Genomic DNA, 18,424 nt, shown 5'->3' with positions numbered 1-18,424 from the left:
TGACAATGCTTGCTTAGATCACTCTCTCTCTCCAGCTGATGTGGGGGGGGGGAGCAATCCCGCTTAGAGCTGAGTCTGGGTGTGCAACTCCCTGCAGGGAGCTCTCTGGCATATCTGGACAGGACTTTAATCCCCATTCATCTGATGAGTGGGGATTAAATCCTGCTTCCTTAGCTGCACGATCTTGTGCAGCGAAGGCAGGATTAAATCCTGTCCTTCCACACATCAGCTGTCATTACTGATGATGTCAACTGGTGAGTGGGTGGATATGGTTTGGGGAAAATGACCCCAAGGGCCAAGTTGGACCTCCTGGGGGCCATGATTGGCCCAAAGGCCAGAGGTTCCCCACCCCTGGCCTAGGAAGACAAGATGCCAGGAGGAGAGGAGGTAGCTCGTGAGAAGAGGCTGGTGGGCTACATAGAGAAGCTCTGTGAGCCACATTAAACCCACAGACTGGAGGAAACATAAGAAAGAAAAATGAAAGCAAATTAATAAAATAAAAATAGATATATCTTTCCTATTTTGCTGACCAGAACCTCTTAAGAAGCAGAATTAATTCTTTTTCTCGGCCTTTACTGCAGAAGATTGTGGATAGATATCAATGCCGCAACTACTTTTTTCAGGGTAGACATCTGAAGAACTAAGTCAGAGGTAGCTAACCCTCCAAATGTTGCTGGACTATGACATCCATCATCTCCAGCCAGTGTAGCCCAATGATAAGGGATTATGGGAGTTGTAGTCCAACAACAAATGAAGGGCAATGGATTAGCCACCCTTGAACTGAGTCAAATAGAGGCGACAAGATACAAAGTTCTAGGGCCGACTCACAAATTAAAAATTAACACCTTTCCTCTAAGAAGCTCAAGGTGGAATACATGGTTCTTCTCCATATTTATCCTTGCTGCAACCCTATGTGGTAGATTAGGCTTAAGAGACATAGACTGCCCCAAGGTCACCCAGTGACCATCACGGGATTGTGAAAAAGGGATTGTGAAGAGCTCCAAAAAGATCTCTCCAAACTGAGTGAATGGGCGGAAAAATGGCAAATGCAATTCAATATAAACAAGTGTAAAATTATGCATATTGGAGCAAAAAATCTTAATTTCACATGGGGTCTGAACTGGCGGTGACCGACCAGGAGAGAGACCTCGGGGTTGTAGTGGACAGCACGATGAAAATGTCGACCCAGTGTGCGGCAGCTGTGAAAAAGGCAAATTCCATGCTAGCGATAATTAGTGTTAGGGATAAATTGAAAACCCCAGTGCTTGTGTAACTATAATTCACTTGTCTTGCCTAAACCAGCTTGGGCTTCATGGGAAATAGAACCAAACTGGCCTTTATTTGACTTTTGATATAAAATGTCAGTTTATTTCCTGGTGACCTGACCCTTACCTACATTCCAGTGGCTCGCATAATAAAAGCCGGTTTAAGCTGGAAACTTTCCTACTATGCATTTCTGTATCACATTTATGCTTATGGCCTTGCTTATTGTTACTAATGTGCCTTACATAGAAATGTCAAACGCTATCCCAATGCCCCTCATATCCTTGACTTGTAATACTCCTTTGATATGTAAGCAGAATAATATCATGTCTGTCTCTGGTTTAGGGGGCGCCCAGTTGCAGCTGGGCCTCCCCTCAATAGTTGCCTTTGTCTGTTCCTGCATAGTGCTTATCTCAAGGACATGCGAAATATGCAGGCATGGAGTCTGAAAGATAGTCTTGATGTTTCCACCTTGTCCTTCCCCCGGTACCCCTTTACCTCCTTACACATGCCCCAAAGCTATGACAGTTAGCAATTGTTTCTTTTGTATTTTATGACGTGAACCCGATATTGTAAACTTCGGGGTAAACCTATATAAACCCTTGAGCACCAATAAACGAGGTTCCCATGCTGGCCTGCTTCGGCTTGTAAGTATTGGGTCCCCTTTGCAAAGGTTTTTGTCTCGTGTTACTTGATCTCTGATAGTGGGTTCATTTGCACTCAACTCCGCACTCTTCCCGGGTGTAATAAGCGAGTTGGGGTTGACAGGGCGACTTGCGTGTTGGGTTGGGACCTAACATTAGGAAAGGTATTGAAAATAAAACAGCCGATATCATAATGCCGTTGTATAAATCTATGGTGCGGCCGCATTTGGAATACTGTGTACAGTTCTGGTCGCCTCATCTCAAAAAGGATATTATAGAGTTGGAAAAGGTTCAGAAGAGGGCAACCGGAATGATCAAGGGGATGGAGCGACTCCCTTACGAGGAAAGGTTGCAGCATTTGGGGCTTTTTAGTTTAGAGAAAAGGTGGGTCAGAGGAGACATGATAGAAGTGTATAAAATTATGCATTGAGAAGGTGGATAGAGAAAAGTTTTTCTCCCTCTCTCATAATACTGGAACTCGTGGACATTCAAAGAAGCTGAATGTTGGAAGATTCAGGACAGACAAAAGGAAGTACTTCTTTCCTCAGCGCATAGTTAAACTATGGAATTTGCTCCCACAAGATGCAGTAATGGCCACCAGCTTGGACGGCTTTAAAAGAAGATTAGACAAATTCATGGAGGACAGGGCTATCAATGGCTACTAGCCGTGATGGCTGTGCTGTGCCACCCTAGTCAGAGGCAGCATGCTTCTGAAAACCAGTTGCCGGAAGCCTCAGGAGGGGAGAGTGTTCTTGCACTCGGGTCCTGCTTGCGGGCTTCCCCCAAGCACCTGGTTGCCACTGTGAGAACAGGATGCTGGACTAGATGGGCCACTGGCCTGATCCAGCAGGCTCTTCTTATGTTCTTATGATAATATAAACCAGTGAGTCCATAAAGTGTGAAATTGTTGATATTTCAACATTTGTCACTAAAATCAGTCTCTTTACTTGTGGAGTGGAAGGTGTTCAGTACAACACCATTTTTTTAAAAATGGATGTAGGAGGGAAGCCAAAAAATTATAGGCCTGTTAGTTTAATGTCTGTCTAGGTAAATTAGTGGAAAGCATTATTGTGTTTGAAATGTTAATCATACAGAAGGATAAGACTTTCAAATGAAAGAATGTCACGGCTTCTAGAAAGCGAAGTCCTGCCTCATCAGCGTTCTGGAATTTGTGGGAGTATAAACAAGCATGTAGATAGGAGCTGTCCAATATTTAGACTGCCCAAACACATTTGAGCAGTCATCAAAGTCTCCAGAGTAAATGTAGAAATCTGGGGATAAAAAAGTGTGTTTTAATGGATCAGTAACTGAAGAAGGAAAAATAGTAATAAGCAGATAATGTAAGTTAACATTGGGGTCCCGAAAGGATCTGTACAGTAGGGCCCCGCTTTACGGCATTCTGTTTTCCGGCGTTCAGCTGATGCGGCGGCTTTCATTAGGGGAAATTCCCCATTTTAAAGCCGATTTTGCGGCATTTTCGCGTGAAACGACCCATTATAGTCAATGGGTTCCGCTTTACGGCAATTTCCGCTTTACAGCGGGGGCCTGGTCCCTAACCCACCTTATAAATGGGGCCCTACTGTATTGGGGCCAGTGCTACATAAATAGTTTGGAGTGGGGTTGAATAATATGATAGCCAAGTTTGTGGATAACACCAGATTATTCATGATGGTAAAACCCAAGTTGGCTGTGAAGAGATCCAAAAGATCTCTCCAAGCTAGGTAAAAGGACAACAGAATGACAAATGTAGTTCAGTGTGAGGAAGTGCAAAGTGATGTACCTAAGAGGAAAAAACCCTAACTTCACACATACACTAACAAAGTAATCCTAGGAGAATGGAGGTAGCTGTGTAGAGGATGTATCGCCATATCCAAAGTCCTCCTGGCTCATGCTTACCATGGGGTGAGGGGGAGGAGGCAATTTGGTTGAGCTTTTCAGCCCAGCAGTTCTCAACATGTTTTTATTTCCTCTCTGTTGAATGTGATGCGGAGGTACTTGGCTATGCTAACTCTGGGTAGGTATAACTGAGAGACCCAGATCAGGCCTCTCTCAGGAAATGCAATAGTTTTGGACCCAGTGGATTTATGGCAGGCTCTGCTCCACCCCCATAATGCCCCATTTGGGGGTCCTACACTTGCTACCACCGTGGTATTATTGCTGACGTTCCAGCCGCCAAGCTATGTAGTGCCAGTGATAAAGTAAAACTCCACACTTGGAATGTTTAAGAAAGGGAGTCAAAAATTAATTGTCAATGTCACAGTACCTTCACATAACTCTAGAGTGCAGCTGCATTTAGAAACTGTGTACAGTTTTCATTACCCCATTTAAAAAAGGATCTAATAGAACTGGAAAAGTTGGGAGTCGTTTTAGACTCTTCCCTATCACTCGAGGCCCATGTAGCCTCGGTGGCACGGAATGCGTTTTACCAACTTCGGTTGGTAGCCCAGCTACGTCCCTATCTGAGTAAGGAGGACCTTACATCAGTGGTTCATGCTCTGGTAACCTCACGTTTGGACTACTGCAACGCGCTCTACGTAGGGCTACCTCTGAAGACGGTTCGGAAGCTACAGCTAGTGCAAAATGCGGCGGCCAGACTGCTAACAAGAACTAAGCGGTCTGAGCATATAACACCTGTTCTGGCTCGCCTGCACTGGCTTCCAATATGCTACCGGGCCAGATTCAAAGTGTTGGTATTAACCTATAAAGCCTTATACGGTGTGGGACCACGATACCTGCAGGAATGCCTCTCCCGTTATGAACCGGCTCGTACACTACGGTCTACTACGAAGGCCCTCCTCTGGGTCCCGACCCATAGGGAGGCCCGGAGGGTAGTAACAAGATCTAGGGCCTTCTCAGTGGTGGCCCCCGAATTGTGGAATAGTCTCCCCGAGGAGGTACGCCTGGCGCCGACACTATTATCTTTTCGGCGCCAGGTTAAAACCTTTCTCTTCTCTGAGGCATTTTAATCTAAGTTATTTATGTAAATGTTGTAATTGGTATTTTAGATGATGTACTTTTATATTTGTTATATTGATCTTGTAATTTTATTATTGTATATGTTTCTATGTTTGCCGCCCAGAGAGCTGTTTGCTAGTTGGGCGGGATATAAGCTGAATAAAATAATAATAATAAATAATAAAACATGCAGCAAAGGACAACCAAAATGATCAAGAGTAGGTGCAACCCCCTCTGTAGAACAGGTTGAACACTCTTTGCCTGGGCAAATGAACTAACCATTAATGGTACCTCCATCTTGTGTGATTGAACTTCATTTTATTGGCCACCATCAACCCATTTCTGCATTCCTGCTGCCTGACCTACATTTATAGGTGTAAACTTTGAGGGGCTGAGAGGCTCAAGCCCACCCCCTGGATTTCCGGTGGGGGGGCTCAGGCCCTGCCAGGCAGTATTGACAGGCTCACATGATGGACTCAGTTACAACATTGCTGGAGGAAATGATTGCCCCATCTCTCTGTTGTGTTGTACTACAATGTCTGTTATTCTTTGGGGCTTTGTTCCTGCTTTCCAGTATCTGTTTGTTTCTGTTTGTTTATTAATAGTTTATACCCTGCCTTAAATGGCCTATGGTCCTCACAAGGTGTTTTAGGCTGTAATCCAGCACATGTCTACTCAGAAGTAAGATCCATTGGGTTCAGGGGTACTTACTCCCTGGTAAGTGTGTGTTGGATTGCAGCCTTAGTCCTTAACCCTGGCTCAACCCACTTTCTTTGGAGCAGTAGACTGTGAGGTCTTAGTTGGGTAGACTGCATATCTGTAAAAACGATTTGAAGATAGGTAAGTCAAGAGCCTCCATAATATTAAATATAAATAACATCTTTAACATACAGTGTCTTGCAGAAGCACTCAGTCCCCTGACCAATGCTCTCATATGACTGAATTACTAATGGTACATTGTAATTTAATTCTGTATGTTTTATTTTGAAACACTGAAACTCAATGGCAATTATTGTAAGGTGACATTGGTTTTATGTTGGGAAATGTTTGTAAGAAACATAAAAAACTGAAACATGCAGCTTGCATAAGTATTTAACCCCTGTGCTGTGGAAGCTCCCAGTTTACAAAAATTAAAGCAATTGCCCTCGAGGAGACAATTACCTTACAATTGGCATCCACGTGTGAACCATTAAAGTTGCTGTCACATTGTCAGGATAAAAACCCCACTGTTGAAGGATCATTGGTCATGCTGTGGATCTGAAGGAAAATAAAGACCAAAGAGCATTCTACAGAAGTGAGAGATAATGTAATACAAATGCCTAGATTAGGAAAAGGGTACTAAATAATATCCAAGTGTTTGGATACCCCAGCAAGCACAGTTAGATCAATAATCAGGAAGTGAAAACTGCATCACACCACCCAGGCACTGCCAAGAAAAGGTCATCCCTCAAAACTCAATGTTCGATCAAGGAGACCAGTGAGAGAAGCTAGAGAGAGGCCAACAATCACTTTGAAAGAGCTACAGAGTTCAGTGGCTGGGAGTGGAGTAATGGTGCACCAGTCAACCATATCAAGAGCTCTGCATAAACACCCTCCCACTGGTATGGGAGGGTGGCAAGAAAGAAGCCGTTACTCAAAAAGTACCATCTGAAAGCACATATGAAGTTTGCCAGAAAGCATGAGAGTGCCCCAGCTATGATGTGGGAAAAGGTTTTGTGGTCAGATGAGACCAAGATAGAGCTTTTTGGCCAAAACTTAAAGCACTATGTGTGGCAAAAACCTAACACTGCCCATGCCTGAAGACACACCATCCATACATTAAAATATGGTGGTGGCAGCATCATGCTGTGGGGATGCTTCTCATCAGCAGGGTCTGGGCATCTTGTTAAAATGGAAGGAAGAATGGATGGAGCAGGACACAGAGAAATACTGCAAGAGAAACCTGATTCAGTCCACTCAAAAACTGAAGCTTGGAAGGAAATTCACTTTTCAGCAGGATAGTGATCCTAAGCACAAGGCCAAAGCAACCTTGGAGTGGCTCAAGAACCAAAAGGTGAATGTCCTGCAGTGGCCCAGTCAAAGTCCTGATCTCAATCCTACTGAGAATCTGTAGTGCTCTGTGAAAATTGTGATCCACAAGCGATGTCCAACCGACCTGAATGACCCGGAGCAAATCTGCCAAAAAGAATGGGCCAAAATCCCTCTGACACTGTGTGCAAAGCTGGTACATGCCTATCCCAAAAGACTTAAAGCTGTTATTGCAGCGAAAGGTGGCTCTACCAAATATTAATGTGTGGCGGTTGAACACTTATGCAAGCAACATGTTTCAGTTTTTTGTTTTTTACAAACATTTCCCAACATAAAACCAATGTCACCTTACAATAATTGATTTGATTTTGAGTTTCAGTGTTTCAAAATAAAGTATCATACAGAATGAAATTACAATGTACCATTTGTAATTCAGTAATATGAGAGCATTCAGGGGCCTGAGAACTTTTGGAAGGCACTGTAGTTTACAGATACTATAACCATTTTGTTACAGTTGGGAAGGTGTCTCTCAGTCACCATGAAAGAACTTTAGTGGACTTTAATGTGGGACTTTAATTACTGTTTTTATTATGGCGTAAGCTTTTGTAGGCCACAGCGTACTTCATTTATAAGTTTTAAATAATAACAGCAGATTTTACAATAAACAAAAAATTATTATTAACAATCATTTGTTGTTCTTTTTAGTTTACGTGGATTCATGTGCCATCTTGAGATTGTTTTGAAGTTAAGCTGTTGTGTTCCTTAGCTAAATGACTTTAAGATGTGTCATTGAATGGCTAGGAAGTTGACTATTGTTATAGGATTGCAGGGTTGGTCTATGTGATGTCTTTGGATCTCCTTTCCAGCCTCTGATTTTGAATTTGTATAGATAGTTAGCAGAAAAACCTGCTGAACTTGTCAAACCTGTTATTTTCATCAGTTAATTGGTCCAGCCAGGTCTGTGGTGTGCTCCATTACCATGTGTAAGGATTTGGCCAAGAAACGATAGCCCTTCCCCCTTCACCTGGCTTGTGCAGGAAGTGGCCTGTGTGTGTTAGTATTAGTCTGATTTGGAGCTGGAAACAGGGCCGGCTCCAGGCATGCCACGGCCCTTGGGCATCAGCCTGCCCTGGGCCACTCCGCTCCCCTTCTGCGATCCGTGACAGGAGCCGCAGTGTGGATCACAGGACAGGAGCGTCCAAGCCACCCTCCATCCCCCGCTTCACCTACCTTTCTCTGCTGTTGTTTGCGGCTGTGTGCGCAGAGTTGCCATCAATAAAGATGGCGGCCAAGGTTTCTGTAAGGGGCTGAAGCCTCTGCCGCCATCTTGGTTGATGGCAACCCTGCGCACACTGCAAAAAGCAGAGAGAAAGGTAGGTGAAGCGGGGGGATGGTGGGCAGCTTGGGCTGATTGCAGAAGGGGAGTGGAGGGCCCCTCAGGGGCGCCTGTAGCTCTGGGGCCCTCAGGCCAGTGTCCCACCTGGCCACCCTTTAGAACCAGACCTGGCTGGAAAGACAGAGAGAGGTTTCCTCTCTGTTCTGAATCTCAAGCTGTGGCTTTGGGGACTTCCCTAGAAACCTAATGGGGAAGCAGAATCTGTTGGAGTGTTAATGCTGTGATTCCCTCCGTCTTAATCTCAGGGTGTATATATGTGTGAATAAACCGCATGTCAGAAAGACACCACAGTCTCTGCTGACCTTCATTCCAAGGAACAAAATCCTAGGTAAGCACAGGAACCCCTGGAAGTCACACTGCTCAGAGATTGGAGTGTGTGCAACACTGTATATACACCCTGCTTGATTCTTTATTCATGCATCTGAGGAAGTAGGAGCTGGCCTAAGAAAGCTTATGCTTTTTTAAAAAATACAGTAAGTCTTTAAAGTGCCACATGATTTTTTTTGTATACTGTGGACTAATACGGTTATCCCCCTCTTATTTTTTAAAATGCAATTTAGACAAACAATGTCAAAACTGCTTAAAAGAGTGGCTATGAGAGATGGGTTTTGTCAGCTAACGTAAACTTGTTCAGCTGACCAGCTTGAGCCAACATGAGAGTTTTTTTAAATCGGTGACTACACTGGGGTCTAGAGTGGTTGCAACAGTGATTCACCTTCTTCAGAATTCTGATATTTTCCTTTGAATTGTGTTCAGTCCACCATTCTCACCAGTTCACCATGGAATTGTTATTAGAAAGCAACAGACCCATTATGAGGTTAATGTTTCCACTGGTGAAAGTACACCTACAACATCCTGCAGCGGAGACCTGAATGTAGGCCCAGGAGGAATCTCCATGACTTCTTCCTTGGCAGGAAGCTAAGCGGGAGGGAGAGTCTTCAGAAATGAGAGCTCCTAATGTGAAAGCAAAGTCAGGACAACAGTACCAAGATACTTGGAAAAGAACCTATGAGTGGCTCTCTTATGATTAAGTATCAGACAAAGCATATTTTGACATCTGTCGCTCAGCAGCAGATTACATTTTAAAGCCAAATGGGTTTTAAAAGTTGAACCTGTACTGCGTTTGATGGTGCTTACTCCCAGGTAACTATGTACAGGATTGTAGTTATGCCCCATAAACATAATTATGAGATTTTATTAGTAGTTTGTTTTGTATGTCTATACTTTAAGATGAAGTTTTTAAGCACCATGTTAGAAAACCAAGATATAAAAAATCCTGCTGGCATGACTCTGGGTTTTTCTTGAGGACATGGCTATGGAGGCAGTCATGATGCAGATGTACTTCACAGTTGTTAGGAATTACCCTAAAATGTGCTTGCACTCATTTATAGTATACTTGGTTAAGAGTCTGAAGTGAAAAGAAGATTGCCAATACTTGAACTCTGTACGTTGCTCAGAAACTGAGTTAGTGCACACTAACTGTTTTCCACTCTGCACTGGCTCAAAGACTACAACCATGTCTTTACCAAATGAAGGCATCCATGATGCTATAATTTCATGTTGTTTAGTCACCCTTCTGAATGAAGGAGGAACAAGATTCCTGCAGGGAAGATTAAAATGTTCCCTACAGCAGTGGTCCCCAAACTTTTTTTGCCATGAACCACTTGAAAACTGCTAATGTCTGCATGTTGTAGCAATTATAATGCTCTGCGCTAGATGCCATATGATTTTAACTGTATTCTTATTGCTTCCTGTATTTCTTATAGATTAATTTATAGTATTACAATTTGCATTCCATACACTTCAATTTGTAATACAAAATACAATATAAGAAATAAAAGAAGCAGTAAAAATACTCCTACTATTTGCTGGTCTTTCCTCCCAAAGGATTCAGGGTAGCAAACAAGAAGTGATGAAAAACTAAAAACATCTTTAAAAACAAAACATTTCTTAAAAATCTGAAAAACCATTCTAATACAGATGCAGACTGGGATCAAAATCCATTATTTAATGAGGATATGCCATGAACTACCTGGATGAAGCTTGTGAACACTTGTCTACGGACCACAGTTTGGGAACCCCTTGCCCTACAGTCTTTTCTGTGTTACCTTTCTTAATGTCAAATTTGTGTCCATTTATTCTCTGACTGTTCAGTTTGTCCTATGTACATGCACGTACATTTGCAGATCTTAAAGTGACCATCCTAAAAGAAAATCTCAAAGACAGGACACAGCAGAAGACAACTGAGATACCACTATAACCATTCACCTGCACCCATCTTGTACTAGGTTTGGCCTAGCCCCAGCCCCACCCCCAAATTGGGAAAGTCTATGTCCCTGTCTGCATTAGATGAAAAGAAGAAATGGGTTTCATCTGTGTATTGATGGCACTTTTTTTCAAATCTCTGGATGAAGTCATTGAGTGGTTTCATGTAGATGTTAAAAAGTATGCAGGATAAAAGGGATTCCTGCAGGACCTCAAAGCATAAACGCCCAAGGATTTGAACAGAAATCCCCCAGCACCACATTCTGGAATTGGCCATTGAGATAGGAGTGGAACTACTGAAAAGCAGCTTTCCCAACCTCCAACCAAATAGCCTGTCTGGGAAGGATACCATGGTCGGTGGTATTGAAAGTTGCTGAGAGGTCCAGGAGAATCAACAGTGTCTTCCTCCACCTGTCTCTCTCCTGACACAGGTCATCCCACAGTGTGAGCAAGACATTTCTGTGCCAAATGCGGGCCTGAACCCTGATAGAAATGAATCCAGAAAATCAATTTCATCGAAGAGGGCTTGGAATTAGCTACCAACCACCAACTCACACACCTTGCTCTGGAAGGGAATGTTAGACAAGGCTCAAGTCTTCCAGGTCCAAGACAGGTTTCTTCAGAGGTGGTCATACCACAGCCTCCTTTATAGATAGTTGGAACTAGTTAAGAGGTGAGATGAACAGAGAGAATGCACATTCACATGATGCAGGTAGTCATTGTACACTGTGCAGTGGTTAGTTTGAGGAAAGTAGCATTAGGCATGGGATTAAGGCTGAAAAGCAGCTGAAAGGTAAATCTTACATCTGAGGTTATCGGGAATACTACTGCTGGAAATTATGTGGTGTTGAAAATTGGGGGTTGGGCAAATGTTTGAAGCAGAGATGTTTGACTGTGCATCCCTGCACGTATTGAAGCAAATAGAAATGACAGTATTTCTTTTTAAAAACACCGTTCACCCAATAGATTTGTGTCTTGGTTTGCTACCTATTTCCATCTTCCAAGAAGCAAATACCTCAACTTGGGGGCCAGGGATAGTGAAGCAAATGGAGAATGGACGAAGCCCGCTGAGTCTCATTCCCCCAGCTGTTTATTAAGACTTGGTTCAAAAATACTGCTGGCAGTATCTTTTTCCGCTGGAGATTTTCGAAATGTAGTGGTTCATAGTCCTGGCCCCCAATATTATTATTTTTCCCTTGTGGATGAGAATAGTATAGCACACAGCAGAGGGAATTGGACCCATAGATTTTGATCATTGGGCCTGATTTCTTGGGTGGGCATCGGGGGAGTACAAAGCTGCTCACCATCTCTATTGCAAATAGTGTTAAGCTGATCGAAGCAGATTGTAAAGTGCATTGGTTCTTAAAATCTTATGCTTTGTCTATATGTTGTGAATGAGTTGTTTTATGCTTGAAACTCTGATTATTGATAGCATTGCCAGCAATCTCTATATTCCATTACCTTTTTTCCAAAATAGAAAAGATGGGCGCACAGCTTTCATACTTACTCATTCCTGATCAGGGCTGAAAAGCAAATCCTTTCACGAATTTATGTGCTGTAGCACACTTAGATTTGGCATTTAGTGGTCTGTTTAACTTCAGTATTTCTGACATCTGGAAGAATCCACATGCTCCTTCTGAAAATGCCAGCTTCCAACACCATTTGTTTAATAGGAGTGTGGTGGTGGGCAGAATTGCTTACTTAAGCATGAAAGGGTACAGTAATCTTCTATAGAAGAATCCATATTTCTACAAGGACTATCGTTAGAGACATTGGGGAGAGAAAATGGGTGATGATTTAGCCTAGGCTAAACCTGTTCTGTGCACTATGTGCATTTATACATGGGGACAATGGATCAAAATAGAATTCACATATTAAATCCACATTTTTGAAGAAGTCATACTGTGATCTAGAATAGATTTTTAAAGTCAGTAGCTCAGCTTGACTCTCTCATTTCCCTCTTCCACATCCCAGTACCCCATTTTAAGTATTTGGGTTTTTTAAAAAAAATAATAATCAAGAGTTAGCACAGTCCATAGAATCCAGCTGTCTCCCCTCCTCTCCCCCTCCCCTTTCACTCCTGCAGCGTTTGTACTTTGACTACTTCCTGGTCTCACAGAAAGAGGCAGTGCTGAGTTAGAAAGACAAAAATAGACCTTTACAGAGAAATATAGGGATTGTAAGTGTGTGTGCGCGTCTTCTGTGTTTGTGTGTGTGTGTGTGCACGCGCGCGCGCGCGCGTGTGGTAGTGAGAGAAAGGCAGCATTAGGTTTCCAGGAGGAGCCCTTCTCTTTTTTCACGGTGTGTTAGGCTTTTTGTACAGATTTTTGTTCTGTTTAACAACACTTACCTCTTCCGGAAGCTCTTTGCATCTCTTTGGGAGAGGAAAAAGAAACCAACTGTGATCAGAATCGACCAGAAACCATTTTATTTGAACAACTGGTGGGGAAGAAACAGGAGAGATACCATCACAGGGATATAAATATCATCTGTTAAAATTATTTCTTTGAATAGAATTATAAATAAATAGTGCAATCTGACATCCACCCTAAGTGACAGCAATGGGGTGTTTGGGCAACAGCAAAACGGAGGATCAGCGTATTGATGAGAAAGCACAGCGAGAAGCCAACAAAAAAATAGAGAAGCAGTTGCAGAAAGAGCGACTGGCTTATAAAGCCACACACCGTTTGCTTTTGCTGGGTAAGGAAGAACGGCTTTTTGATGGGGGGGGGGGAGAGCTGAGGGTGCAGTGGTACAGTTCAGTTTCCCATGGCTGGCAAGCAAACTATGCTATTTATGTGCAAGAGAATATGAGATGGAAAGAATGCAGACCTATTTTATTAAATAGTGTGTGTGAAATGCACACATTGACCTAGGTATGTGTATGAATGTTTTGGGAGAACAGAGATGTTTTCGTCCTGTCTTTCCCGGTTCTCCCTCCCCACAAATGTATACATCACACATTTTTCTTTTCTTCTCTTTCAGGGGCTGGTGAGTCAGGAAAAAGCACTATTGTCAAGCAAATGAAGATCTTGCATGTAAATGGATTTAATTCAGAGTAAGGATTATTATTATTTGGAGGGGGTACAAAACAATAACAACACAACCCCCAAACCCAACAAGATGCATTAAAGCACATTGAACCAAACTGGATAATATCTTTCTCACCTTTTACATGTAGCTTGTTGGTGATTTACCTCCATCAACCCACCCTACCACAAAGTGTGGACATGCTTATGTATATTAAGAGAAGCTTGAATTCATTTTCCCCCCCTCTTGGTCTGGTCCTTCTGATATATTTTACACTGTTGCTACTGCAGTGTTTAATAGGCCCTTATGTAGCAACAACATGGCGACTACTTCTTACAACAGCAAATAACTAAATATTGCTTATGTATTAATGATATATTTATTAGAGGGGTGTGTGTGTGTAGATATAGCTAAATTGGCATGTGTCTGTCAGGCACATATTTGAAATACTCCTGTTTTTAAAGTTGGTAAAGAAGAAATCAGAACAGGAATGTATTTTATTACAAAGTGTTTGCAGACTATATTATTTATCACAGAGTTCTTTTTAGAATGTCATATAAGCAGTATAACTATTGTTTTATTAGACATTTTTTTAAATGTAGAATTTAAGTTGGTTTGAAATACAAAGAAGCAGATTACTTGTAATCCCTCCCCCACTAACTCACAACCCTTTATACATTGTCATTTGTCATGTGGCACTTGGCAGAAATATAAATAATTTATCTTGATTAAATTCTTATACTAATTTGTCCTTCATGATATACGTTTTGAATATTAGGGATAAAAATAGCTTTTAAAATTTAAGTTTCAAAGTTGCAGTGGGAGATGAACACTCAAAACAACTTGGCTAAATTGATTTGTGTTTGATTTAATACAGAGAAAAGAAACAGAAAATTCTGGATATTCGGAAAAATGTAAAAGATGCAATTGTGGTAAGAATACATTTTTATTATTTAAGTGTATATTTTTAGCAACTAGGATAGCGCATGCAGAGAAAATCCTGTAGTTCAGATATGGCTGAATCATCTTCTAGTAATTTTGTATTTGTGATTTATCTATGTTAATATGTTCTGCTCCTGTGTTTTTCTTATTCTAGACCATAGTTTCAGCAATGAGCACTTTAATACCTCCAGTTCCATTGGCCAACCAAGAAAACCAATTCCGAGCGGACTATATCAAGAGTATAGCTCCACTTTCTGACTTTGACTACACCCAGGTAAGATTTAAAAGTCCTCTTCCCTCTCCCTTCCCCTTGCAATTTTCAGAAAGTATGGAATGACTTGTTTACCATGTGATAAATGTATTATCATTGATTTTATCATTGAATTGTTCTCTTTGGTGTTGTATAAAATGTATAGAAGAAATGCTATTCATAGTGATGCATTTTCTGTTATTGAGGCAGCATTATATAATGAAAGCAATCAAGAGCTATGTGGAATTTTAATTTTCTGGATTAACAAACGTGGCATGATTTAGTGCAGGAGATCAGATAAAACCAATATGAATAGAGTAATATGCGTAGATTGGAGATGGCCTGTTTATTTTGCTGATGATTATTTTTTTCTTGGTGGCAAGTTGGGTAATGCGTACGCTCACATGCTAAGTCTCCTATTCTTCCTTGCTCCTCCAGCCATCTGTGCCCCCATCCCAAAGCCTTTCTTGTAGGACAGGGGTTCCTACTGAACAATGTGGGTTCTAGCCTGGGTTGTGGGTGGTGGGTGTTAGAAAACGTTCCTTCTATGAACACCATTAGATTAACCTATTTTATCAGCCAATCCTGATTTGGGGTGACTTCCTCCTCCCCAGCAGCCCTCTGCCCTATCCCATGTTGTTCAGGAGAGCCTCCTGACTGTCCAAAGAGGCTTTTGTGGGGACACAGGCAGCTGCAAGAGGGAGGAGATGAGACAGATAATGAGAAACTTTCTTTCATGAACTTTCTTAAGCTAACTTATATTGTAATTTAAGCCTTCAGTGTTCATGGCTTGTAAATATCTGCAGTATCTAGTATTGTAAGTAACTGTATTGCTTGAAAATGTTTTTTGTTTTGTTTCAAATGTGAATTTTCTTCCTTTCGTCCATTGTATTTATTACTCTTTGGGCAGAGAACTGCTGCCTCATTTCATGTTTCTAACAGTGTAATCCTATGCATGTCTCCTCAGAATTATTTCCACTGAGTTCAGTGGGACTTACCACAGATAAGGGTGTATAGGATTGCAGCCCAATACCTTGGACTGGTATATTTACCATCTTGAAATCTCAGGATTGTTATTTTTAGAAGTATGGCTTTGGTGTAGCTATAAATTATCTAGAAAGCTACCCATATACAGCTTGATGACTCTCTCTTTTTACAGAAATGATGAACCCTTGAATGGGATCTGGTGTTAAACTATATGTCTTTTAAATTATGTTGAATTTTATTTTGCAATTTTAAATGTGAATAGGTATTAGCTACTACTTCCTTAACTTTTAGTTATATCCTTTTGGAAATATGAAATAGGACTAAGGATCGTCTTCATATATTTTTGAAATGTGGTATAATTATCCTGCAGAGATTCTGCTATATCCTTCTTGCATATTGAGGCATTTGTGTGACATTTCCCTGTATAGAAAATTCAAACGAACCACATCAGAAAATGAAAAGCTTGATCTAGGCCCAAAGGAAAGGATGTTGTACAAGTAAGCAAATGCAGGTCTCTTCTCCATTGATGAAACATAAAGGTTATTCTTTCTCCAATATAAAAATATTTTTAGAGATCTGCTTTCAAATGAAGGTGGACTTTGGGTCCTTTGTGGAAGGATGCCAACCTAGGAAATCAAGGCTGATCTTAGAGTTTTGTATTCTGCCTTCCTCTGACAAGAGCAAAGGCACAAAATATATACCTTCACATGAAATTATTTCTGATAGGGTTACTTGGATGTATTCATGTGAAATAAATTTGTAAAGGATATAGATTAGAGAAGTCGTGATGCTTAGAGGAAAAACCAAGTCTGTATTTTAACTGCAGTTATGTGATATTGTGCATATGTAAATTTCGTTGAACTAATCTCTTGGTTGTGACTCCACATACAATTGCAGTATTGTTTTTCCAATATGAAACTAGTGGTTTTTTAAAGTTACATTGTTTTAATTTTTAAACAATTTATTAAAACATCTGTTTTGAGCACAGTCTTGCAACTAGTTCCATGAGTCAAAAGTATGAGAAAAAACTTTCTCAAATAGCAGTTCTCACATGGCAAAGCATTTCTGAAAATTTAGAGGGTTCAAAAGTAGTTTGGAATAATGGTATGGCAATCTGCTAGTTTTTTAAAAAAATATAAATCCTACTGTGCTGTTGCAAGCTGTTCTGATCACCTGAAGTAACTTTTGGGTACTAGCCAACATACCTGATAAGAACATGTCACTGACTTTTCATGGAGGAGTTTGAAAATGTCTTAATTTGGATGAAAATGGTATTGTGATTTGGTTATTTTTAAAAATAATGGTTAAAATGCCTAAAAGTAGGGTGTTCAGTTCTATGGTTTGTTAAATTTCTATCTAGTGATAGTTGATAAATGGAATATGACTGTCTAAAATGAGGAAATATATCTGTAGATTAATTGAATTCATTATCCAACATTTCTTTTAACTCTAAATAACTAGTGTGTGTTCTGGACCTGCAGTGTAGTTAGCAGTCATTTCAATAGTACAAAGTAATTGTTTTTCTCTTTTTGAACAAAAACCCTCATTTAAAATTTAGCTAGTCCTGCAGTGTAGTTAGCAGTCATTTCAATAGTACAAAGTAATTGTTTTTCTCTTTTTGAACAAAAACCCTCATTTAAAATTTAGCTAGCTTACATTGTAACAGGCACTGAAGTTTACTCTACATTGAGTCTGTTTCTATATTGCAATTTTTCAATTCTGGGGAAGATCAAATATGATGCATATATTCGACAGGATCTGCTCACATTGCAGCACCTATACAGGGAATATTCCTATAGAATTAAATAGAGCTATAGTTTCTCCTGCCCTGCCCTGCCCTGCCATGTATGCACAAGGCAATTCTCAGTGTGGTTTACAATACAAAACTATGAAACACTAAAATGCAGTTAACTAAAACAACAGCATTAAAATATTCCATATAAAAATATAAGTAATGGTGAAAGCTAAACCATAAAATATAAAACACTTAAAAGCAGAATGAAACATCCAAGTGTTTTAACCTTAAAAAGATTTCATTGTAGTGGTTCTGTCTCTATAACAAGAGTTATATTTATTTTTGTTGCTGTTTCTCAACTTTTCTTAAAGTATAGTTACCTTTTTTGATGTTTTTAGTTCTTTATGCTGTGCTTTGTTTATGAGATACACATTTTCTAGGCAGGTTTTTCCCATTTTAGAGTTCCTTCTATTAATTTTTATAAAGATTTGTGAAGAGATTGAAAGAAATTTCTAACAGGTTTAACAATTATATTTGAAAAATCAAATGTCTTGCACAGCATTTGTAGGGTCATTGCTTGGGAACAGATTTTGAATAGATTTTTTAACTTGTATAATAGACAAGTTAGAAAAGAAAAAGATGTTAATAATTAGTGTGGTACATTGCAGGACAGTATTCTCAGAAAGGTTTATAATGAAAGAAGCAGCTCTACTGTTTATATGGGGTTTGGGGGTAGAGTGGTGATTGACATTTTTTTATGTTAAGAGAAATTGACCTGTGCCATTTTTAATCCTGTATTGATGATTATTTTGCCCTTTGTGTGGCAGGGTGAATATATTAAGGGCATATTACGCTACTAGCTGTGAAGCAGTACTACGTCTGTTAAATAAGTTTCTGCTTGTAAAAGATGATTAAGCTTAAAATATTTG

At 40.5% G+C, this 18,424-nt stretch overlaps 1 protein-coding gene across 3 annotated transcripts in view; it reads left to right on the top strand.

Annotated features, from left to right (window-relative positions):
* The window catches only part of GNAL (G protein subunit alpha L), a 253,534-nt gene that overhangs the window by 63,119 nt on the left and 171,991 nt on the right, over nucleotides 1–18,424 (top strand). For 2 of the 3 annotated variants that reach the window (XM_061595166.1, XM_061595146.1), the window contains exons 2-4: nucleotides 13,537–13,609; nucleotides 14,459–14,513; nucleotides 14,678–14,797. In XM_061595166.1, coding sequence (XP_061451150.1) covers nucleotides 13,575–13,609; nucleotides 14,459–14,513; nucleotides 14,678–14,797 — 210 coding nt within the window. In that variant the 5' untranslated portion in view covers nucleotides 13,537–13,574. Of the gene's footprint in view, nucleotides 1–12,802; nucleotides 13,252–13,536; nucleotides 13,610–14,458; nucleotides 14,514–14,677; nucleotides 14,798–18,424 lie in introns of those variants that run through there. The other variant, XM_061595157.1, reaches the window with a different exon arrangement.

The sequence above is a fragment of the Rhineura floridana genome, chromosome 1, assembly GCF_030035675.1.
Source record: "Rhineura floridana isolate rRhiFlo1 chromosome 1, rRhiFlo1.hap2, whole genome shotgun sequence".
In the NCBI taxonomy this organism is placed as follows: Eukaryota; Metazoa; Chordata; class Lepidosauria; order Squamata; family Rhineuridae; genus Rhineura; species Rhineura floridana.
The sequence above is the reverse complement of the archived record's forward strand: the minus strand, read 5'-3'. Positions and strand labels throughout refer to the sequence as shown.